The sequence below is a fragment of the Pagrus major genome, chromosome 9 (assembly GCF_040436345.1).
Source record: "Pagrus major chromosome 9, Pma_NU_1.0".
NCBI lineage: Eukaryota > Metazoa > Chordata > Actinopteri > Spariformes > Sparidae > Pagrus > Pagrus major.
Window position 1 is genome coordinate 11402139 of NC_133223.1, and position 24496 is coordinate 11426634.

Here is a 24496-nt window from a genome sequence, read left to right on the forward strand (position 1 = left end):
TCACAAAATCAAAAAATACTTTTTTTTTCTTACCTGTAGTGCCATTTATTCATCTAGATTGTTCTGGTTTAAGTTGCCAAGTTTGGGAAATAATCGGGAGAAGAGAAGTCTGCCTTCTCTAGAATATAATGTTATTAGACGGCACTCAAAGCGCCAGAAAATACATTTGAAAAAACTCGCCAGCAATGTCTCTTTCCACAAATCAAGACAATCCACAGACCCTGTTGTGAGCAGTATGATGTCGGAACTATTTTCTTTCATTGCTGCTGAGGTTTTCAAACATATCTTTTGTGCTCTAAGCACCAACATTATCCAGGGAAGGCAGACTTCTCTACAGCCAATATCTGTAAAACTCCAGCAACTGTGTTTTTGATAGTGGGGCGAACTGTCCCTTTGAGTTTATTTGTTGAAAAGGGTCAAGTTTGTTTGTGTGTATATGTTTGCAGTATGTGGTCAGTTGTGGGCGGAAGGACGTATGTCTGTATGTTTTGATGCAGTGAACTTTGAGACCAAGAGCCCAGCTGGTTAGCAGATGTGCGTTGGTGGCGCCGTCCTCGTGTCGCAACAGATCTAGACTGGTGTCTGAAGGTGGTTGAGTTATATTTGTGTGTGTGTGAACACACTGACAAGCAGACACCCAAATTTGTGTTTATCCTTCATTTAGCTGGGGGCCAGTGGTGGTGTTGAGCCTCAGTAGGTGAGGGGATGTCAGCCCAGACATCAGCTCACAGTGTGTGTCTTCATTGTGCCAATGATCAATCAAGTGTCCACAGACATAAACACACAAACCTTGACTGTGTGCATCAAATAAACTTATGAGATTTAAGATGAAATTGAATTATCAATACTTACTTACAGTATTGTTAACTCAAGAGGTCACTCTTCCCAGTGATGCTGATTCATGCATGGAATAATTTAATGTACCTGCGTTAGTGAAAAGAGATTGTTTACACTGATAGATCACAAGTATCTAAACTGTAAGAACTGAACTGAAAGGGGTTTGAAGTTGTAACTAATGGCTTTATTATGGTTAATACAAGTGTAAATCCACCGTGACTTCGCCAATTAGTTTGTGGACTACCTTTCTAAAGACTCGAGTTTTGCATTACAGCCACCATCAATCCTACTTTTGGACGAGAGGGTAGAATTGCAGAGGATACGCGTTGCTAGGTCTCCAACCTGATTGGATGTGACTGAGATCCTGAGCACACGCTGTGGTAGCGACGTGTCAATCACAAGGTAGCCACGCCCTATTTTAATACCCTGTTTTATCTTCTATTTTACTCTAATTGGGACCATCATTTACTGAATGAAATCATGCTGTAGTGAAGAAGACTTGATAGAGACCATAAACTTTTTAGTAAACTGTTTACTGAGGAAATAAATCAAGTGAGAAGTAAGGCCATTTTCTCATAAGCTTACATACAATCAGATTAATTTTGGAAACCAGTGGAGTCACTGCCTGCTGGCCATTAGAAAGAAAGCAGGTTCCCCTTGACTTCATCCATATATTTGGTTGGTATAAGCCATTGAAAAGGACAAACTCATTGAAACATGCAAGCTGCAGACTCAATGGTTTATTATAGCATGTGTGAGGAATTGACGTAATGATAAGAAATCAGATCTGTGCAGTAGATTTCACAACCTGGCAACATATAACTCTTCTTTAAAATGGCTTATTACTGGTTTTTAAAGCATTTTGGAAGAGCCATTAGTTACAACTTTATTTTATGTTTAAAGTGAATATCTCAACTATTGGAAAGTGGTACCAAAGCAAAATATTAAAAGTGCAATTTCATGTCATTGTTTTGTGGTTACTGTGTCAGCATGTGAATATAAAGTACTGCTTGTTTAAATTTTAAGTGCACTCTTTCAACGGTATATAACAATAAAACTGATTGTGTTTATACATGTGCGTGTGTGTGTGTGTGTGTGTGTGATCACAGTACCTCTGTTGGAGCACACCACCCCCTGTGGGTTTTTGCACAGCTCTTTGCTCTTCTTGTTGGGGAGGTTACACTCCTCCTGGAACTGGCAGGCATCTCCGGACCAGCCTTCGTCACACTCACACGTCCCACAGTCACAGAAGCCGCGGTCTGAAGGGAAACACACCACACGCTGTTTATCGATGCTGAAAAGCATACCCATTGCCAGTGCTGCAAATCACTCTATAAACACAAGTACACAGTGTAATCTTAAAATCGACATGATGGCATTGCTCTACCAGGAGAGTACATGAATTAGCGTTTTGGGATTCATTCGACTCCCTTGACTCCTAATTATCATAACGAACCCATTGTGCTCCCAGTTGTCTTTGTTTTAGTAGATGTTAAATATCATACATTTCTCTGGAGATGCATAAAGGTTTGTCTAAGCAACCAGGCAAGGAGTACAATTTGTCTTTTATATCTTTCAAGTCTTATTTGCAGTACAACCCTTTTTGTTACAAAATTTCAGGATGATATATTAATTTCCCCATCAATCACTCAGTAGGAGCATTACAGTGTTCAGAGGACCCACGCAGGCAACCTGGCGTCACTATTTCTCATCATTCTGATGGCCGTAGTGAGCATTATGAAAAACAGGAGGGATCATATGATGCAAATGGAGGCTGTTGACAAGTTATTATAAATGTTGCTCCCATTGCATTGAGCAGCACGGGGCCTTGTATGCCACACTCAATCATTCTCCTGTCTCGTTCATCATGTAAATGTGGTGTCCTTTTCAAGGACTATCCATCAGTCATTAAAAACAGGCAAGTCCCCTGTCTCTGCTCATTATCGATACGTCTCAGGGGACGCTTAGGGACAGGTTCAAGGAAAGGAAGAATATGGAAAGTGCACTTCGAAGGAAGCGGCAGCACAGGATTTTAGGACAGATTTTAGAGAAATTTCAAGGTTCAATGTAATGTTCACTGAAGTTTGTGAAATTGTCACACATTTTAATGTGTACCTGAGTAAAAAATGTTAAATTGCTTTTCTGACTCTCAGCACGACTATCTTTTGTGTCTGCACCATGTTTCTATGAGTGAATGAAACATTCCATTTACAAATCTAGTCTGGGGTTTGGTTTATGCCTCAACAACACTACACAAACAAGGGAGACAACGAAAAGAAGAAGGGTGAGAGAACGGATTAGATTTGATTCACTTTGGTTAAGGGTGGGGGAAAGATGATTCTGGTTTTGTGTTAACAAAAATCAGATAATGCAATATTGATGAAATTTGATCACTAGGATTCGTGTACATGAACACTAATTCTCCATTTCAAACTTTTCACAAAAAAAATAATGGACAACTCGTGCCCATGTACACACATCCTATAGATTCATTTTTGGAACTATTTCACAAACTGGCATGACACTGGGTTGCTGACATACAAACTGTAAAAATGGAGGGGCAGAGATTAGAGTGTGCTTTCTGCTGGCTGTCAAAGCATTGAAATCTTTCCCCCAACTCTGTAAAAATATAAAGTTATTTAAAAATAGAACATTGTTCAAAATTCCATATTATTGCAATATAGTCACATATAAATCAGCCATGATCTTTTAAAGCAAAGGGCATTCTCTTATGTGCTGTCTGCTCTAACACGCAGACCTCTCTGGGTGCTTAGACTGTCAAAATGTTTGCATATTTAAGTGCAAAAACAGTCACACACATCACAACCAAAGCTGCTTTTAAAGTAATTTGTGATTCAGTTCTATTGTAGACCACAGCCACTGTACATTTGCTACTACAGTATTTTATTGCTCTGTGGTTATTATTTGATTTTATGCACTCAACACAGACTCGTGGAGATAATCAGAATAAGATTATATGTGTGGACATTTCTTCTTGGATTCATCATTTTGTTTGCGGGTGGGAACTACCGCACAATTGCTGAAAAACAGAATTAGATTAAGGTCTCTCCAATTTAATTCAGCAGAATATTACCAAGTCACTACCACCCACTAGCCCCCATTAATCTCCACTTGGTAATCACTCTGACATATAAAACGGCCCCTCTTTGTCTGCTGGGCAAAAGTTTATGTGTGGGAAGGTGGCTGTCTGTCAACAGTTTATCTTTCCTGGTGCTTCCTGAGCAGCAATTCTCTGTGACATGGGTGTCAGGGTCCATCCCACACTCCAGCAACGGACACATGCGCTCAGCCAATCAGGGTCCAACCAGCGCCCGGATACATCCAATGGTGTCGGAAAGAGAGGTTGCATCCATGCCAGCATCAATGACAGTAATAACAGGTGATGGTGCGTTACCATGATTAATTGTCCATGACGAGGGGATGGTGAGTCATGCAGCAAGCTAATTTCAGGTTTAGAATTTAACTTGTTCCTGCTTAATGATAAACAAAGTGTGATATTGAGAGAGATTAAGAACGGAAATAGGTTTGTATGGAACATAATAATTCATCAGTTTTGAGTGATTACTGGTTAAATATGTGTACCAGAACTAATTTCCTCTCCGTGAGCAGAAAACATATATCTCACTTACGTTTGAGGCAATCTCGGGCCTATTCTGAGATTTCAGCAACACTTGAATGTAAGACATGCATTACATATTGCAAATCTAAAAAACTCAGACTGTCTCTGTGCTCATTTATTATTTGTAATTGATTTTTCATCTCCAAATGACATTTCCCCACTGACTTTGTTTAGATCCTGTTCTCCATAACATGGCACTCATTTCAGTGAGTAATTATTCCTCCTTGCTTTCCTCCCCCTGTGGCTTGCGGAGCGTGAAACGGCAACTAGTCAGCTCATGTTCAGCGGAAAAGGTCTGGGAGACACCTGTCTCAGGTAATAACTCATTCTCTGTGCCTCAAAACGAGGAACTCCCGCTCTTCATCCCTCCGTTATTTTCTGTACATTTCTCTGGGCATTCATTTGTCAACTTTGCGATCCCTCTAAAGATTTTTTTAAACCTTCTACAGGACTGATCACAGCAATGCAGAACCACTTGCTTCTGCAAAATAAAGTCTTTGGTGGCTGTTAGTGGTGCCAATCAAAATAGCCTTTTACTAGTGGACTTGGACACACTTGAGTGGCTTTTTCTCCTTGCGGCCCACGCTGGAATCATTAGGTGACTCACCACACAGGCACACTGCCCAGCAGAGCTCAGAATATCTAAGTGAGAGCACATCAAAATATGTACCAGAAAAAAAAAAATCACAGAGATGAACAATTTAATGGGCTGTAATGGCTCAAGAACTGCATTCCACTGTGGGTCCCTATTTTCTGTTTTTTCTCCCTCTCTTTGGGAAATGAACAGAAATTATGTACTAAACCTATTAGTCAGTTTGGACAGGCTGCCATTCGTGAGTTGTTTTCCCATGTTTATATCATCTGTCTATATCCATATTGGAAGCAACATCATAAGCTTATGTAATAGTGACAGAAAGTGGATCTAGAGGGGTTTGCTTTGGAACGGCACTTGACAAACTGACTTCTTACAGTATGTGCTGCCGACATCAAACCCCCTCGTGTGGGATCTCCTCTGGCTCTGGCAGGGGGGCACAGAGGCTGGGGACTGTGCCAGGAACCCATAGCCTTGGAAAGAGAGGCAGAGAGGCTAAAATGTGTTCTTAGAGAACCCCAAAACAACCATCAATCAGGGGGAAAATGGGTTTAGACTCTGACTGTGCCACCATTTTAACTGCTCCTTTGAGGTCAGGTGAGAGGAGACCAGTATGATAAAGTCTGCCAGAATCATTATGTTACAGACTGTTTTGGGTCGCAGACACACTTGGCTTTCTGCCTCAATCCACATCAGTGGCTAGAGGGATGGTACAAGAGAGAACTATTGACTCGAGCGCGATCAAACATTTTACGTGCCATTACACTAAGTGTTGTTAAAAAAAATTAAATAAATCATTACATTTCAATGAAGATTGAACTCAAAGATGATTGCTCGCTGAGGGGTTGAGTCTTGATATAATGGTCTATTGCTACCCAATATTGTAACAGTAATTACTGACAAGTGTTGTAATTACAAGTGGGTTTTTTTCATGGTGACAATGCTAGCCTGCAGAGCCCCGGACCACCCTCAGTGTTTCTGACAATCGAAAAAAGACCATAAATCGCAGAGAAGCACAGCCTGTCTGAACGCACACACCAGAGAAAAACACTTTGCTCGGTTCAGCACAGACAGGAAGAGAGTGAGAGAGAGAGAGAGACAGCAAGAGCGAGGCGGGAGAGAGGTTTCACGTGGCTCATCAATGAGTGGAAAAAGAGGGAAAGGCTGTGAAAGAGAGAATGGAAACATTGCCACGTTGGCCCTCATCAGTGACCACAGAGAGTGACATAATTACAAAATGACCACAAGAGCTTGGTTTTAATATTCCTTCAAACACTCACAAACAGGGTTAAATGCCTAGAGGTTCTGTTTATCATGTACTGTCGGTTATTTCTTTTGAGAGAAAAACACAGTCAGAAACAAACAGAGGAGCGCGATGACAGGAAGGTTTTGCACAGTTGGTGAACAGATGTTAGTCCAGGTCATCATACCATTGCTCTGCTACAAGATGGGATGTACCAGAGGGAGGAAAAACATGTGAGTGACAGCATCAGTGCCTGTGTGTTTAAAATCAACACCAACTCTGCTAAACTAAAAGTTAAATATTACCTCTTGCTACACGAACATCCCTCACAAATAAGTTCCATTACATTTGGATGCAAAAGATGTATTTTCAGCATCATCATGGAAGATTCCATTGTACAAATAGTGTGCAATAGCACTGGCAGCTTTTCTTGCAATGGATCAAGTAACATTCTAGCCGTAGTGGGCTTTTTAAAGGGGCTCTATGTAATAATTTGAATGTATTGTATTACACTTATTTATTGGCCATATGTGAGTGGATTTTAACAAAATATGATACAGTATATGAGACCTTTCCCGTCTCTACCAGTCGCCTGTAAAAGCCTGTTGACGATTTGTTGAAGTACTTAAATGCTGCTGTGGATTTCATTGTGAAGTATTTTTACGCGACTTTAGGCACATTCTTGAGTGCCTCGTCTCAGCGGCTCTCTCCACTCTGCTAACACAGAGCAACAGAAGCTAACGTTAATTTAGTTTTTAAAAGGGGTCTGTTAACATCAACTGACTAATGACTGGCTTCCACTACAACACAGAAGTTCGACAGAGCCCCTTTAAGAAATATAACAGCCCTTGCTGCCCAAACAATTCAATGCACCACTTTGTAGTACCATCATGCACACAGTAGACTGATGAAGTGGGAGGCTAATTTAACAGTGTACATTTCTATTTTAAATTTTGATATCATTGATTTCCCTCAACACAGAAGCATTCTAAATAATTCCTACAATAGGTTTACAACCAGTGGTAATGGTAATTTTAATAATCTAAACTGAGATACTTTATAAGTAGAGGATCACACCAAAAAAAGGGAAAACATCTTGAACTGGGGAGCATGCCTGTGCCTATTCTGAGGACAAGAAAGTATTACAAATGTAGAAAGAACGTACAACTCTTTTTCATTAAAAAAAAAAAATGAACAGGAGACCTACTGTACTCATCCTCCTCTAATCATTCCTGCAGAGAACAGGGACATTTTAGAATATGAACTACTGGCACATGCTTCTATAATACCTGTATCCCAGCATGCATTGGGCAAGAACACCCTGGGGGGTTTACTATATTCATCTTTATGAATACACATATAGTATAGAAATGTAGAGTTTCCAGTTCAGTTGGCTTACATGTCTATTGACTGCACCCAAAGGAAACCCACTCAACAAAAGGAAAGACGATACACACTCCCCATGAAAAAGAAGTGGACCTTATTTCAAAGTGAGGGCACTCTTCACAGTTAAAAATGGAATTGAATGTAATAAAGGCTTTTTTTTTTTTTTTTACTCATGGGTTTTACTCAACCAGACAAGAAATGTTAACAACATAGATTTTTAAAATGTGTTAATCAGATCTAAATTTAAAAATGTATCATCCTCATCTTCTTCATCCAGTTTGAATTGTTGCTCTAATTGAGAGGATCTGAAGGAGCCCGTGTTTGCCTGGTGAATGCCATCCAAGCTAAGAGACCATTCCAATGCCAGGAAAGCTAATGTTTTTGGAAAGGAAAAACACACAGTTTATCCCTAAGGAGAAAAAATCTATTGGATCTTATCAGCAGGGCAGTTGTGAGAGGCAGAGATAAGGGAGCTGCGGGGAGAGAAATTGGCTGCCAGTGTCAGACAGCAGACCATGCATGCTGCATGGGCCATTGAGCAACTGGGGGGAGGGTGTGTGTGTGTGTGTGTGTGTGTGTTTGTGTGTGTATATTCTTATCAATATGCTTTGAATATTATCCTGGGCCCTTTATGCACACAGGCATATGAATGTGAGAGTATGTGGTTGGTTGTGCATATTTGTGCACATGAATGTTACACTATGAGAGCCTGATCCTGTGTGTGTGTGTGTGTGTGTGTGTGTGTGTGTGTGTGTGTGTGTGTGTGTGTCCGGTGTGTCTTGGTGTGAAAACCCATCCCTCTTCTGATACATCTCGGTTCCATTTGCAGTCTGTGTACCAGTGAGTGAAACCCCATTATCAGGCTGAAGCAGGGCCTTCTTGCTCCAGACTGCTGAACCATAATGAGCTCCTCACAGCAGCCAACTTGTCTCCCCAAATAAATCACCCTACCCCTCACGTGCACGCACACACACATGCACGCATATCTCCATTAGACCTGCTCTGGATGCACACATATCTCCATTAAACCCTGACACTCATAGCCCAGCGACTACAGAGGACACCGAACAAACAGATGAGGGTCCTTTTTTCTTTACATCAACACAGAGGGAGCAGCCTCTCACACAACTTCCAGGGTATATCATCTGATAATGGTAAGTCTTGGGGACAGGTTGCAGCCAGTCCTCTTTCACTTTAAAACTAATGCAGTCCAAAAAAATAGCTCTGCAATAACTTCTATCTTTGTGAGACTTCTAATCCTCAGTTTTTGTTGAAATGGTCATTTTGGAGTCCGTAGAGTGTTGTGCAGTAGAACTGAATTATACTGAGAAGTGTTTCCTCTGAGGGTTGGCTAAATATTTGAAAAACCTCTGAGTAAAATTTACTAATTTTCAACAGCCATAAACTACTGTCTCCTGAAAGACCTCATAGTTAAATATACTACAATGAGTTTTTAAATGGTTGTAAAAAAGTCTCAATATAATAATACTGCCTAATACTAATATAATGCCTCTATGTGACCACATTAGTAATCTTTAGCGAGAAGATTGGCCATTTCTATACAGTTATTCTTAATGCCTTTCACTGGGGGTCTGATCCTCTGCAAAATCCGATGAAATTATTCAGTGCAAGCAGAGCAGATAAGCCTATGTTTACATTTTCTCTGGCAAAGTTTTGCAGGAAGTAGAATGTTAACCACTTACAAGTAAGCAGAAGGAGATTTTTCTTCAGAGAATTTCATTTGTGACATTGCATTTTATGCTCATGGCTGATGGGGCAAATTCAGCAAAGTGAAGGTGAAAAAAATTGACAGATGAACAAAAAACAAATTGCCCACTTGGTCCTAGACAGGTATGTAGAATTTGGTATGTTGATAACTTTGGCTTCTTCAATAAAATTACCATTAAGGAGAAATCCAGTCCTTTAGTTGTAGGTTTGGGCCAATATTAGATATTATCCAATATCACGATGTTTGATGTCAAATGGCAACAATTTTCAGCATCAAATGTCGAAAAGCTGTCATGGCATGTTCAGACTTTTATTTTGAAAAGAAAATGCAGGTGGAGCTGTTTAGGTTTCTTTTGCTATGACCTACTCTTGGGGGAAATATCGGACTCTTTAGCTGCAAAATGCACCACTAGTTGCTAATTTTGTCTGGTCATATGTTTGGTGCTGGGCAGGTAGCATGCAGTGGTAATTTGGAGCTTCATTGCTGAAAACAGCTGCATCTGAAAACAATGCTGATGAGAGTGAACCACAGTAAAGTTGTGGTGTCCCATAAAACAATAATAATAAGTTAAAAGACATAAAGCTTCATAGATCTGCAGGGGAACGTCAAGGTCTCATGATAACTCTTCCCACCACGAGCTATCCCTTTCACACTACATGTAGCCATTTTGATTGATTGTTAATATAAAAATATTGATTATAGCAGCTCCAAGAAAAGAGCCCTATAAACTGCTGCCTCTAAAAATGACCGTAAAGTTAAGTCAACCTAAACTAGCTGCAGCTGAAAACTGAACAATGTAACATTCATCAAGGTGAGATTTACTGCAGGACTGTTGTATTTTACTGCAGTAGGATTACCTGATAAATTGGCACAAAGCGAAAATCCATATCACTGTTACTTTTCGATGATATAAACGTATGATGATATCCATCCAGCTTAATAAGCTTAGTAAATTAGAACAGCTGACAAACCAAGCTCCTTATTCTAGAGACATAGCTTTTTTGTTGTTAAATAAGAGTCTGGGTTCATCTTGGAAAATTAATGTGCAAAGTGGAGAGTGTCTCAAGAGACAACTTGTTCTTGAGTGTGGATGTTCTTTCTGAGAACTTGTAAAAATTTGCAGGCAACAGGCTAAGTTCAAAGCTGTGCCTCCCAACAACAGCTAATGCCTCGGTAAAGTGCAGGAACCAACCAGCTGTCTGTTACCAATGAAAGCCTTTGAAGTGCTGCCAAGGTGATGCAGGGCTCTCAAAGACACAATACTGCACCCCTCTGATTTGGCAAGGAAGAAGGAAACACATGTGAAACCAAAATACTCTAAAATCACTGAGACTGTGAAGTACATGTTTCTCTGTTTGAGATCATATCAAACGAACAAGACAATAAAAACCTGAATAAATCTTGTAGGTTTTTGGCTTACACCCTTAAGCTCCCTATTCTTCCATGCATCTGGCTTAAACACACACTCAGTGTCAGCTGGAGAGTCCATTTGCAAGTTCACAGTGAGGAGATCTGCTGCACCACTTACTGACCCATTGCTTACAACCATAGCAAGTAGTAAAATAAGTGGATCCATGTGCCTGTGCAGTACTCTTCTAATGAAACTCACAAAAAATCTTGCTGTGTTATTTGTTAATACACGTGTCATTGTACGCACCATTGCAAGTTTTCCCATTATATGTCGCACAGACCCAGTCGTGGCACTCGCAGCGTGGACCATAGAACTTTCCAGGATCTGTGGCCGTGCAGAAGCAGATGCCGCAGTCGCACTTGCCCCTCCCACTGCAGATCTTGCCATCAGGCGTCCTGCAGCGGCGCAGGGACGACTCTGTGGACAGCTTACACACACCACCCACCTGGCTGGGGAAAAGAATGAAGGTCAGTTTTTATGTAGCTATGGAGGTGAAGAGTCAAGTTGGCTGCCACCTGTGTCTGTTTGAAATACAAAATACCACATCTGAGCCAAAATACCTTTGCTCAGACATGTCCACCTTCATACATCAGCAGAGACCTACCTATTCAAGATGTTCCTTGTGTACAGTGTTTCTGCACATACACTTAGTTCAACAGTGTTTAGCTGCAAGAAAAGACAGACCATACAAATTTGAGCCTGACGTGAACTTCCATTCAATTTGTGGATACACTACACCATATTGAAGGAAGAAAAGTCTGAGATGAATAATAGTGGGAAGAATGTGACTTCTCAGAGCACAGCCAGCCATTTTAGTTCTACATCAAGGAAAAACAAACGCCTTGGTAAGACAAAATAACAGAACGTGAAGGATTAGGCTAATAAATCAAACAAATCAAACAGCACAGGAACAGCTTCACCTTTCATCGAGCACACTCCAGCAGCTGTTGCAGAGCTTTGTTGTGACTGCATGGGATCTCTCCGTGAGATTTGTTTCGTTTGGCTGTGCCTGACATTCTTTTTCTATTCCTGCCCTGCCAAACGATCCAGTGTGGAAACAGTAGACACATTTCAAACAATCAACAGATCAAGTGTTCCTGACGCTCCCACTAAATGAAATACAGAGTGTGTGTTCCATGTGTCTTTAGGGGGTTATACAAGTTTCATTTCACACAGGCCTCACCCACTGACAGCCCTCTTTAGGCCTGACCACACTCCTCTGCTGAGTAGTGCGCTGAATGTATCTGCGTATCAGGATGAGCCTTAATCAATTCCTTTGACAACATTACACTGAGATGACTACGCGTGGTCAAGCATGGCCTCGTCCAATCAATCACTAGACCCAATGTAACAGACAATAAATAGCTTACTCAATAGTGAGCAGTAAGCTGAGACTTCAGACAGTTGCTAATCATCATCATTTTTCCTCATCACTGCCAGATGTAGAGCCATACAAAGATCATTTTCTCACCTGTACAATGTGGTGCACTGTACTGAGGAAGTGTTAGCAGAAGGTATTAAACGTGACACTCTACATCAGGATTGCTACATCTGTTGTGGGCTTGTACTGCTGCTGACACATTTGTTTGTTCTGCAGGGTACTTCCCTTGATGCCTCAGCAGCATTGGACTTTGCCATGAAGGGGTTATGTAGAAGATGGCAAGGAAGACATTGATGGTGTGGATGTTCCCCTTTCAGGCTTCACTTTCAGAGTGTGTGGGGGGGGGGTCTCCCTTTTGCCACATTACAAACCTGCATCTCCAGCTTTTCTTCAGCGCCATAAAACAAGTTTACAGTTTTGGTGGAAATTTCAACTGAATTTAAATGGGTATGCCCTGATTTGTTATTTGTTTCAAACAAACTGGAAGATCAAAGTTGCCACCAAACAAGCAATGGCTGCACCATAACACTGTAAACCAAATTTTACATCTGGCCTCAGGATGCTTCCTATAGGGGATGAGGCAACAGTGGCTAACTGTGTCCCTGTCAGTCCCTCAGTGGGTCCTTCCTGTAGGGATCTGGGTTTTTCAATGGAGCCATTTGGATCCATTGAGGAGATTTCCCTCAAACAGTTGCTGCTGCTGTAAAACAGCAGGTGTTCTTTTACGTCCAGGACAGTGCAGCTTGACGCATTTTTCCATCTGTCTCTTCAGAAAAAAGAAAAAAATGGCATGGTTTTTGTCTGTCCTGTATGTGCTCTGGCATACTGTAACACATATCCTCTGTGGGAATGAAAATAACTGAGGCTCTTGATGTTACTGCCACACTGTAGAAGGCCGGAAAGGAACTGGGATCTAACAAAAGGGGACTGAAAATGCTGTGTCTACCCTAATTTAGGTCGAGGTATGATCATCTTTGGCATCTTTTGTGGAGTGAGAGTGGGAATGAAATCAAATATGATAATATAAGAGGCTTTTTTTCATTTAACCTATCCATGCACTGTAAGCGTATTCCATTATAATAAACAAACACGGAGGCGGCTATCTTCACCGGGTGTAAAATCAGAATATTCATCAAATGTGAAAAAAATATAAAATATGAAACAAATGTTTCAGGAAGGCACTAAGTTAAATCACCAAAATAAACACGAGGAAGAAGTAGCCTGTTAGCCAGCTACATATTTAGTTACAGAAATAATCCTATTGCCAGAAGATGGAATAAAATTGCAGATACAATGTGTTTATGCTCAATGAGCAACCTACTGTTAGGACAGTGACACACTAAGGACCAAAAAAGTTGAGAAAGCCCAAGTAGTGCCACCTCACTGCTTCTGTTAAAAACTGCTGATGCCATTACGCAAACTCAAAAATGATTTGAACATAACACAAGGACTAAAACTCATGCTCACTGACCACCACCATGTCTACTTGTTCTGTGACTGCATTAGAGGAAAAACACTGGTCAGTAATCATACTTCCCACACCCCTGGTTCTGACGAAATGGCCTTTGACATGCTCAAAATGCAAATTGTGGAAATGTCTGATTAAAGTTGTACTGTAATAGATTATCATGTTTTGAACTGGTAGTAAGCTTTTAGAAATGACATAATAAAAACATCTCTTAAGGGCTCAATCCCTCTTCCAAATTGTACCCATACCTCTTGTTTTCGAGTGCCTCCTTGCCCCTCAAAACAGAGTTACAAGGGTTAGTGGTTAAAATCTCCCCCTATGAAATGGGACAACCTTTCGAGACCCTCATGTCATCAGTTGTTGTAAGTAGCATGTGAACAAATGCAAACAGACACTTCCAATTTGGCATCTTCAGCTGTGGTGATTTCTCTTGTGTTGCTGTGGCAGTCCTGGTATACTGTATTCACAGTGCCTCTTACCATTTATCTGAGTGCTCCTACCCTGCCGGTCTGAATTCATATTAATGGAGCGGTAGGCCTACAAATGGCTGCATCTCTACTGATGGAATTTTGTTCAATTTTTGGCATAATATGCCATCAATGTGAGGGAATGCAACACTGAAAAAACTGGCAGGCACAAATCAGCAATAAGAGTGTAACATTAGCTACATAGCTAGTGAGCTAGCAAGACATCAGCAAACTAGTAGTGATTGTTCCAAGAGACAATGCATTATGCCATTAAACAACAGAGAGTTCTCATTATTCTCGGATTGAAGTGTGTCTCTGAAAAATTCAGTTTGGAAGGCCATGTAGCCTTAACACTTCATCCTACCCCTGCTTCCCAACCAGAATCGGGACACCCCGAGGTGTAATAGCCCGTCACACAGCCTAACCTGTGTTCTTAGTTCACACCTTGTTCTAGTTTCACACCTACTCTTTCTGACAATGACAGGTTGTTATGACCTTGTGGACAAACAAGGTAGGTATTGTTTGGATATACATCATTAAAACAGAAGAAAACACTAATCACCTGGATTCTTAGGAGGTGGAGCTGTTGATTTCTGTGGTAAAGCATGCATGGGTTTGCCACTGCTGTCCAATAAAGGCTGTAAGTGCTATGTACACAATATAATCACTACACAGGCATGGTGCACCTGCTTGAAGTAAACACCCCCTCTGCAGCTGAGTCATATGGCAACATTTACAGTACTGCTAACTGAGGCTCTACTGTTTAAGGCCAAGGTAAACAGAAATTAGTCTTTCACACTCATATTTCTGCCAATTCCTTCCTTCATCCTTTCCGTTTTCACACTTGACTCCTATTAAATGTAATATTTTTGAAAAATTGAGTTTTGCATTTTGTAAAAATCCAAAAGAGAACAAGTTACAAGTTTTTAACATGCATGTTTTTGAATTCTCTCCTTATTTTTTAAAATTTGATTTGTGGCTCAGATTATTGCTCAGTAAAAGCTTTGGAAATTCATAACCCTCGCTCCAGCCAAAATGTCACTAAAGCTTCTTCTGCACCATACCCACAACAACTACAGCTGTCATAACACTGTTATGGTAATTCATGTCAGCTGACATTTCCAAAAGAGAAATCTGCAAATGTTTTTTAGTTTTAAATAGGTGCTATGCAACGGTAATAATGGAAAGAGCAGACCTGCCCATTGCTTGGCATGCAGGATTATAGGCAAGTAGAGCACCATAAAGAAAAGGCACAAAATAACTGCAAGTGCAAACTACATGTATAGGCACTCCTAAAAACTTTTCCACATTGTAATCTGCAAATGTTGTCTTTGTCAGCAAAACTCTGCACCTCCCTCTTCCTTCTTGCTCTCCAGACTAGCCCAAAATAAACATGAAAAAACAAAGCTGTGCGGAAAACTCACCTCACCGATTGTAACAAAGTGTCCTCCACGGCAGAGAGCAGAATCAGAAACAACGGCACTAACATGGACTGTACCAAAACCTCAGTGTGCATGTTTAAATCCCACAGAAACCTGAAGTAAAGTAGCTTGAAGGAATTTCCCAATCTTTCTCTCCTTAAACAGACAGGACAGGGTGAGAGAGTGAGAGGGGAAAAGAAAAGAAGAGAAGGAGCAGCAGGCTGGCCTGAACTGGCTCGATCCCTTCAGAGGCCAACAGTCCTCTACATACAAGTGCCTTTGATTAGTCTTGACTCTCAGACACAGTCCTGGGCAGGAGCTGGAGCAGGGAAAACTGCCAAAAAGAAAAGTTAAGTCACCAGTTTGAGATGTAATTAGAAGCAGACTGTATTTTTTATGTTTTGTTTTATTGTTCCCCCTTTCTTTTGCACATGATCTCTCTGTGGTGCTGTATGTTTTTTTTTTGTTTTGTTTTAATCTGTCTATCTTTTTGATGTTGTTAATTATAAATGAGCGCCAAAATCAATCCCTGCCTCTAATAGGTCTTTTCTCTGAAGATGTTTTTAAAATGTTACGACAGGAAAAGCTCAGGTGTGATTAATAAATTAATCATGGCTGAATTCCGTTAAGCTGATTCAGATTCAGTGTCTTCACACTGGTCGTGGCTGGCTCGCTGTCATACTGTCATGACTTACTGGGACATTAATGTTATTAGTGACACCTGTGCCTTACCTATTGTGGAGAATCAAGTGTGCTTTAAACAGTACTGCGGTAATTACAACACACATTCAATGACAGTCTAGGTACTACCATCCAGTTTGGACCAAGGAGTCACATAGCCTATCTTTGTTTTCTTTTGACCTGACTGCATCCTGTTGTGTTCTGCCATTTCCAAGGACACAGTGTTGACAACAGTGACTCACTGGGGCTCACTGGGCTTCGTTAGTGGTATTAGTTCCACCTGCTACATGTCTAAATGCTGAGAGAAAGAACTTTTTACTGATTGAAATCACGTGGTTCATTCTTATTACTTCGCTAATCCCTGCACGTCCTCCACCACCCCACATCCTCCTCATGATCTAATGTTCATGGGGGACTGAATGAATTGTCCCACCTGTAATTTAAAGTCCTATTAGTAAGAAAAGTAAAAAAAAACAAAAAACTGACGCTTTGGGATTATAGGACGGCAGTTTTTTTTTTTACTTATTTCAAATGGTTACACTAGTTTTGTCATTTTGGGAAGGCTGAATTCATTGAATCATTCAATATAACGATGAGTTCACCAGAACTTTTTTCATGTCTTCACTGAGGATTCTGCAGTAACTACATCATTGAAATTATTAGGGCAATTTCTCCCCAATTACCCTTAACTATGATACTACAAAATAACTACTACATACTACAGTTATTTGTTTAAATGACCCATATAAGTAACCAATGATGTAAATATAATGCTTCCCCATTGCAGAAAGGAAACTATAAAAGAATGAGGGCACATGACCATCAGCAAAAAATCTAATGCACCCATTTGGAAAATACGTCATTAGACTATTTTCTGAAGTGTATTATTTCTTTTATGAAGGTATTTCTTCATCAGGTCATACGACATAGATATGCTTGATTCTAGTCTTCTTGTCCGTGCATCTCCCATAGACTACGACAGAACTAGCACCGAACCCTGGCAACAATGCGACATTAGATGATGTCATGTCCCTTCCATCTTTTACAGGTTCCTTGGATTGCACACAGCTTGCTGATATAATTGGAGTGTTTACTCGTTTTGTTTGAACAAGGCAATTAACATGTGGAAACTGGTGATGTTATTCTTCAGTTTTTGTTTTTTTTTACCATGGCATGGTGCTAACAAGAACAGTCACAACAGAGATATCTGAAATCAGCAAACTTGTTTCTTTCTGTCATTTTCAGCAGTAACTGTAGCATTTAAAGATATATAGTTAAGCGCTGTAGTACGACCTATCAGATGTTTTCTGCTGTGCTTACTTTATGTACTGTGTTACTTTGCTTACATCTCTGACATCTATAACAACCAAATCTGGGACTAACTGCCAGTTAAACTCAAGCTGTAATGTTATTTAGTCTGTGGAGAAATTAGGTCTCAAACATAATGTTAGTGAGAGTGTTGTTATTAAGGAGACATGAATGCATCAAACATGCATTTTAGATTAACTGATGTTTACACTTTGTTTAAGCTATTGTGTGATGCAGAAGTTTTCTCGAGGAAGCTATTGTAAACAGACATGCCTTCATAAGCTGATGAAATTTTTGATACTTTTTTGGACTGTCAAAACTGATCTATGAATTGAAATCCATCCAGAATCGATTTAATGCTTTCCGGACATCCAGCATAAAACAGAGTTAATTGTTATGAAGGTACATACTGTACAGGACTACGATGACAACTGTCTGCACATTTTGTACTCTGGCAGCAGTCAAACCTCCTGATACAAGCTCGGGCCAAAGGAAGGAGAGACCTATGAACAGCTATGTTAACTTCATACACAGAGGCAGCAGGCTGAAGTTTATCTTTCGACATGCACCTTTCATCCCACAGGAACTCTGACTAGCACTGCTCTGAGTTGACCTGACAGCACTGTACTCTGCTTAATCATTTATGGGGACTCCAGTCACAGGTAGACATGAAAACTTCAGGCTTTTTGTTTTACCTGGCAATTTTAACGGTCAGAAAAGTATTTATTTACAGATTAATAAGCTCCTCGTGGTTTGTGATGTGGAAGGACAGCAATTAAAAATCAAAAATCAAAAAAATCAAAATACTGCACTTGTTATAATGAGGTTGGTAGCCTGCCACGACTGATCATCACAGAGCTATAGCAGGAGTGATAATGATGGAGGCAAATACAATTATTTGGGAGACTGTGATGCAATATGAGGACCATCACCTGTTACCATGGAGACGGCCGCGCGCCTCCGCTGCATGAGCTCGTGCTGTTGATGTGATTGCCGCCTGCGCGCTCCCGCACTATCCCAAACGGTCCCTACACACACACACATACACACACATACATACACACACACCCGGAAAACAGCTGATGTATTGGACAGGACGACACGCTGCAGATAAGGGAAACCCTCCTCTCGTAAGTGATTCAGTATGTTTTTCTTAATCTGCTCGTCGTGTATGTAACCGGACATCCAGCTGCCGTGCTTTAAGGACGCACCTGACGCTGGCTGCAGCTGCTGCGAGCTAGCTTGCAGCTTCTCCAGGAAGTGGGGATATTCTCATCCTCCGGAGTAGGCCTTGGTAAAAATATTGTCGTGTATTTGCTTCACTATCACGTGGCCAGGTTGTCACATATCGCATTAGCTTCGTTTAGGACCTATGCTTGTCCACATTTGGTGTTTACATGCTGTGTTAGCTTGTTTTTTGCGTGATGTAAGCTAACACCTTAGCTCTCACCCGTTTCCATAGTAACCTTGGCTCCGTGGATGTCATTCATTCAGGGTTCAGTCTCAGTATGGATATACATTTCGTATCCAGCTGTGTGACAGCCGTTTTAAACGTAGTTATTAAGCCGCAGCAGCTTGTCGTGTGCTGTTAAGGAGGCTGAGCAGCTTCCCCAAAATGATTTTAAGGATTTCCCAGTCGATCATTGAAGCCTGCGAGGCCAGTGTGGCAGCCATAGTGGGGCCTTTACATCTATCTTAACTGCTCCACATGTAGTTTGTAATATTAAGAAGATTGCTTTGATTTTTTTCTTTAAAAGTATGGCCACATGTACTAGTGTAATTATTTCCATTATTTTTTAAACGCATTCATGAAATTTGAGAAAATACTGACAGCTGATCTCTCTTTGAAATACTGCAAACAGAACTGTAATAATGACACTTTGTAGTAATAAATGTTGTAAGATAACTTTCTAACATGCAAATGAGAGACACAACATTAAAGTGGCAATCAGACGATTTCCAGAAGCAGCAATTGCAGGTGTATTTTTGGACCTCACTGCTTCCTAGAGATCCAGTGTCGCCTGTGTGACTTCAGTCAGTTGGTAGTTGGCAGCTTTGCCACGCCTCCATTACAACACCACATGAAGGCGATTTGCACCTTTTTATAAAGTTTCATCGTACGCTGTTATTGGTCTTTTCTTTGTCTGTTTGGCCATGACCGTTAACAGTAACGTTAACCCTTTAATTTACAGTAATAATCTCGAAGATTTTTATGTAAATACATATCTGTTAAGTCACTATTGCCGAATGAGGTAACACAATGATGACTATGCCCCACTAATGAAAGCCCTTGCATTTGCTATAATACCAAAGATGTACACTGGGTGTCGGTGGCGACTTGCCCGGAAAATATCACAAATGGCGCACAGTTAGTGAGGCATTCACTCAGCAGAGGTTGGTCGGCCATAGAGAGTAGGTGGTTTGCACACGACATAACAGTTTTGTTTGTCCTTGTCTCTGCTAGCGTTGGGAGTAAACAGTTTACGTTACTGTTAACGGTCATGGCCGAACAAACAAAGAAAAGACCAATAATAGTGGACGATGAAACTTTAAAAAAAGGTGCAAATCGCTTTCATGTGGTGTTGGTATGGAGGCGTGGCAAAGCTGCCAACTGATAACTGACTGACGTCACACAGGCTACACTGGATCTCTGGGAAGCAGTGAGGTCCAAAAGTAGACCTGCAATTGCTGCTTCTGGAAATCTTCGAGATTGCCACTTTAAGTCGTCATAATGCTTATGAACATGTGTTCCACACACTGTATGCTTATATTATGTTTCTAATAAAAGACATAAAACACAAGACACTTTATTTGTCATTGTAGGCGGTAGGCACGCAACAAAATTATGTTTAAAACAATCATTGACCAGGAACGATAGTAAACAAGGTTAAAACAAGGTCAATTAGGGCTGCACGATATTGAAAAAAAACTGACAATGAGAAGTCACGATGGTTGTCCGGAAGTCACAATGGTTACAACCACTAAGTGGCAGACAAACTACTAAGTGACGACATTGTTAATATTTATTAACTGCTGCGATTTTAGCGTTTACTGCTGCAAAAACACAAGAAAAACACATCTAAAATGTGAAAGAGCTGAGTTTATTTGCCTTATTTGCTCGTCATTGCATATCCTGTAATGTGACTGTTGCGTTGTGATGTCGATGCTGAAATGATATATTGTGCAGCCCGAAAGTACATTAACAAGATAAATATGATGAGGTAGGTCCTCACCTTATATAAATAAATTAGTAGTAGTATAAAGTAGTATAAATTAGGTAGTAGTGACAGTGCAAACAGTGCAGTATAGAAATAGAGGTATTGCACAACAAATCATATACATAAAATGTATTATGCATGGCAGTTGAACAGTGTGGTATGAAAGGGTTAACAAATATTTTTAAATTTATGTAATGTGAAAGGTCACACTCAGAGAGAAAATTCATGTAACTCTGCTGTGAATTTTTTTGGAGCATTGTAGCATCTTTTAGCGCATTGTTTTAGTTTTATGGCCCACAACATTTTGGTTCAACCTCACTGCTTTCATCAGTGTCATTTTCAGCTGCAGACAGACAGATGCTTTCAGCAGAAAAGCTCTGATAAACCCACTGTACACTTCCTGCCCAGCACCAAATGGCAGACAAACCTCTAAATTACAGCATTGACAGTACATATTATCATCCTATAAAGTTTATATGTCGATTGTGTGCGGTTGCCCGATTAAACATGAACAATCATAAAACACATTAGCATGTAGAGTTGTATTTCTGGCTGCCTGGTGAATATAAATCCAATATTACACTCCCTTTAGCTCTATCTCAGTCTCCACCATCCACTGGATGAACTATCTGTCTATATGGCTCTTTAGCTGCTAAATGCTTCATTATGTTCATCAGCTTGTTACAAACTTTGTCTGCTGTTTGGTGCTGGGCGGGTTTGGTAGGTTTATCAGAGCGTTTTGTCTGAAAAGGTGTGCCTGCTTCTGCTGGAAACAAGGTCAGTGAGAGTGGAGTCTGTCAAAACAAGAAACAAAAAGAATCTAAAATCTATCTGTTTTTGTCACCATTAGCAGCACCTTTCATATTACACTTGTACACTACCATTGTTTGTGTAAAATATTGATTAGTGCACTTTTAGAATTAAATCAAACATGGAAATGAAAAGGATGGTGAATGTTAATTTGGCCACTGTCTCTCTCCCTCCTCAGGAGCAGTGTAAGAGCACCATTACCTTGGAAATGTCTAGATCCTCTCCACAAATCTGAACAAGGTACACCTATTTGAGACCCATTTGTATAAAGTTCCACTAGAGGAGTGTGAGAATTGAAGAACTCTATACAAATGTGTTTCCCACATCTACCAAACTTTTTCTTGTCTGCTGTAATTAACATGATACAGAGTGTATTCTTCAAGAAAAAAACTTGAGCAAAGAAAGTTTTCAGACTCCAACAAATACTCACAGTTACAATTAATCTGCCCAGTGATCGCATCCTGCCCGTGAGGAACTTGTCCTCTCTCCAAATGGGAAAGTAATTGCAGTCTTTGCCACCTATACTCCCACATAATAGCACTTAGACCCTGTAATTTTGTTTTCACTCTTCCTCACGTCTCCATCTGCATATGTTAAGTGTAGCAATTACACTGGGAAATTGCTTCTAACTACATGGGGTTTATAGGATGGACAGTTTCTTTTCTTGGTAAGAGCATAAAAGGAAACACAAGGGTGATACTGTTACATCGTTCTAGCTGCATTCCCATCCTTACAAAGTGTTTTTGTCCCCATGCTTAGATTTGTAGTCTCCTTTTACCTTTTTTGCAACATTATTGTCACTTGTGTGACTTTTAAGAATTCTTTACTGAATTTCAGTCAGTTCAAGGGTTCAAAATCTTAAATCTCAGTTATTTACTGTATTTTGTTAAACATGTTGTTGTTGGATTGAGACAGCAAATGACTTTTCAGCCCATTTGCAACTTGATATATACTTGAGTAATTTTTTCGCCTGTTCATGTTTGAGTTGTCTGGACTACCAGACCTTGCAATTGTCACAGCCCAATGGCTGTAAAAGAGGGAGACCCAACAGGATTTAAATGGACAGTTCACCCCCAAATTAAAAATACATATTTTTCCTCTTACCTATAGTACTATTTGTCCATCTATATAATGGAACTAGATGGCACTTGGCTTGTGGTGCTCAGGAATCATGACCCAGCTTCTCAAGGTAAACCACGGGCCTTGTTGTGATTGGGATCACATAAAAATGACACAACAAATCTCTGTGCTAATGATGCAGTGACACATTATATCAGGGAATTAGGAAATTGATGTCTCTTCCCTTTCTTTTTTTGTTTATCTGTGTGGTCCTCAAATGAGTAGAGACATCTACAAATTAAATCTATTGTTTAGTTTCATCTTTGAGTTGATATGCCCTCACTGTCCCAAATTATTGAAGCATATTTCAAGGCAGTTATCTTTAAGGATGGGTTCACCAAAATTATAGTACATACAAGTTTGCAAGTTTCTGTCTAGCCATGCAGATAATTTAGATGTTTTTCTGAGCTGTCTCTATGATGCCAGCCTCTATCCCAGTGTAATGACGCTTGTAAGGCTCACAGCATTGAAAACTGACAATTGAAAATTGTAACAGCAAAGTCTCTTTCTGTGCTAATATCCAGTGAATCACTATTATTCAGAATCACTATGAATCAGGATGAGAAACAAAATGCTGTCTGCCTCTTCCTAGAAGAAGATTTTTGGCAGTGTGTTCTGTGGATTATCCAGAGTAAACAGCCCAAATCTCACACGTTTCTGTAACCAGTGGATAATTCGAAACTTTATGCTTCTTTACGTTACAATTTTATGTTGTGCTTATAGTTTGGTCAGGTTTTGGCACAAACAACACTTTGATAGGGTTAGGAAAAGAGCCTGTTTTGGCTTACCAGATTCTGTCACCACAAAGACATCTGGAAATTGTCACGACGTCTCATTAAAAATATGCCACTAACACGCTGGAAAATGTACTGACGTATTATAAAAAAATGTTCAGTGGTTTCATGCTTACAAATGTTGAAACACTGTCTGGAACAGTCGTCTCTCACTTGACAGCCATCTTGCCTAGCTGTCACGGCACCATCATCCCCTCCACCTTCTGAAATGACAGTCAGCTGATATACATGTAATCTGAACATGATATGACACGTATTGTAGAATTGTTAGTATGATAGGTATGAAACGTATACATGTTATGTATCTGTGGTTTGCAGAAACCTAAAATGCAAACATTTTAATTTGGCAAATGGGCTGGAGTAACGGGGACATTGTTCTTTAAAAAGAGATGTTTCAATTGCTGAGAGCGCTCACAGACATTGCACTGGGATGTCAAAGATATCTCAAAATATGGACAATTATAACCACAACTGCCTGCATGGCTGCAAACCACTGGAGGTAAGACAGACTGTATGTTTCTATGTACCGAATATATTGCTTAGATGTCTGCTGTAGCTGCACCTTGCTGCACTTGTGAAAATGTTGTCTCACCCCTCTTTACTGCTCTAACAACTGCTACCATTCACTGACGCTGCCGCAGGACCTCCAGGCCTTTAGGACATTCTCCTTTTTGCATCTTTAGTCTCTCTCTCTGGTTGGTCTCTCCACCCCTCTGTGACCTGGGGATGAACGCACCAATGAGGAGCCTCACAGTGAGTCCCCCTGGTCCTCCTCCACCCCATCTTCCTTTTTTCCACAACACCTCAGTCACTCACTCACTCACTCACTCACTCCCAGAGTGTGTCGCATATATGCCTTGATGTCAGACGTGGTGGGCATTTCTGTCTCTATGAGCGTATTGTAGATGTGGGTAGTGTACTGTACACCATATAAGCCATGATGTTGACTAACTGTTGTGTGTTATTTACAGGGTATGCCTGATCGCATGTT

The 24496-nt window shown here is 40.4% G+C and overlaps 1 protein-coding gene across 2 annotated transcripts in view; it reads right to left on the reverse strand.

Annotated features, from left to right (window-relative positions):
• The window catches only part of itgbl1 (integrin, beta-like 1), a 51332-nt gene extending 35662 nt beyond the window's left edge, over nucleotides 1–15670 (reverse strand). Inside the window, exons 1-3 of one of the 2 annotated variants that reach the window (XM_073474291.1) lie at nucleotides 15584–15670; nucleotides 11085–11283; nucleotides 1950–2096 (exon numbers count right to left, since the gene is read on the reverse strand). In XM_073474291.1, the coding sequence (XP_073330392.1) occupies nucleotides 1950–2096; nucleotides 11085–11283; nucleotides 15584–15670 (433 nt within the window). Of the gene's footprint in view, nucleotides 1–1949; nucleotides 2097–11084; nucleotides 11288–15578 lie in introns of both variants that reach the window. The other variant, XM_073474290.1, reaches the window with a different exon arrangement.
• Nucleotides 15671–24496: the final 8826 nt, after the last annotated feature.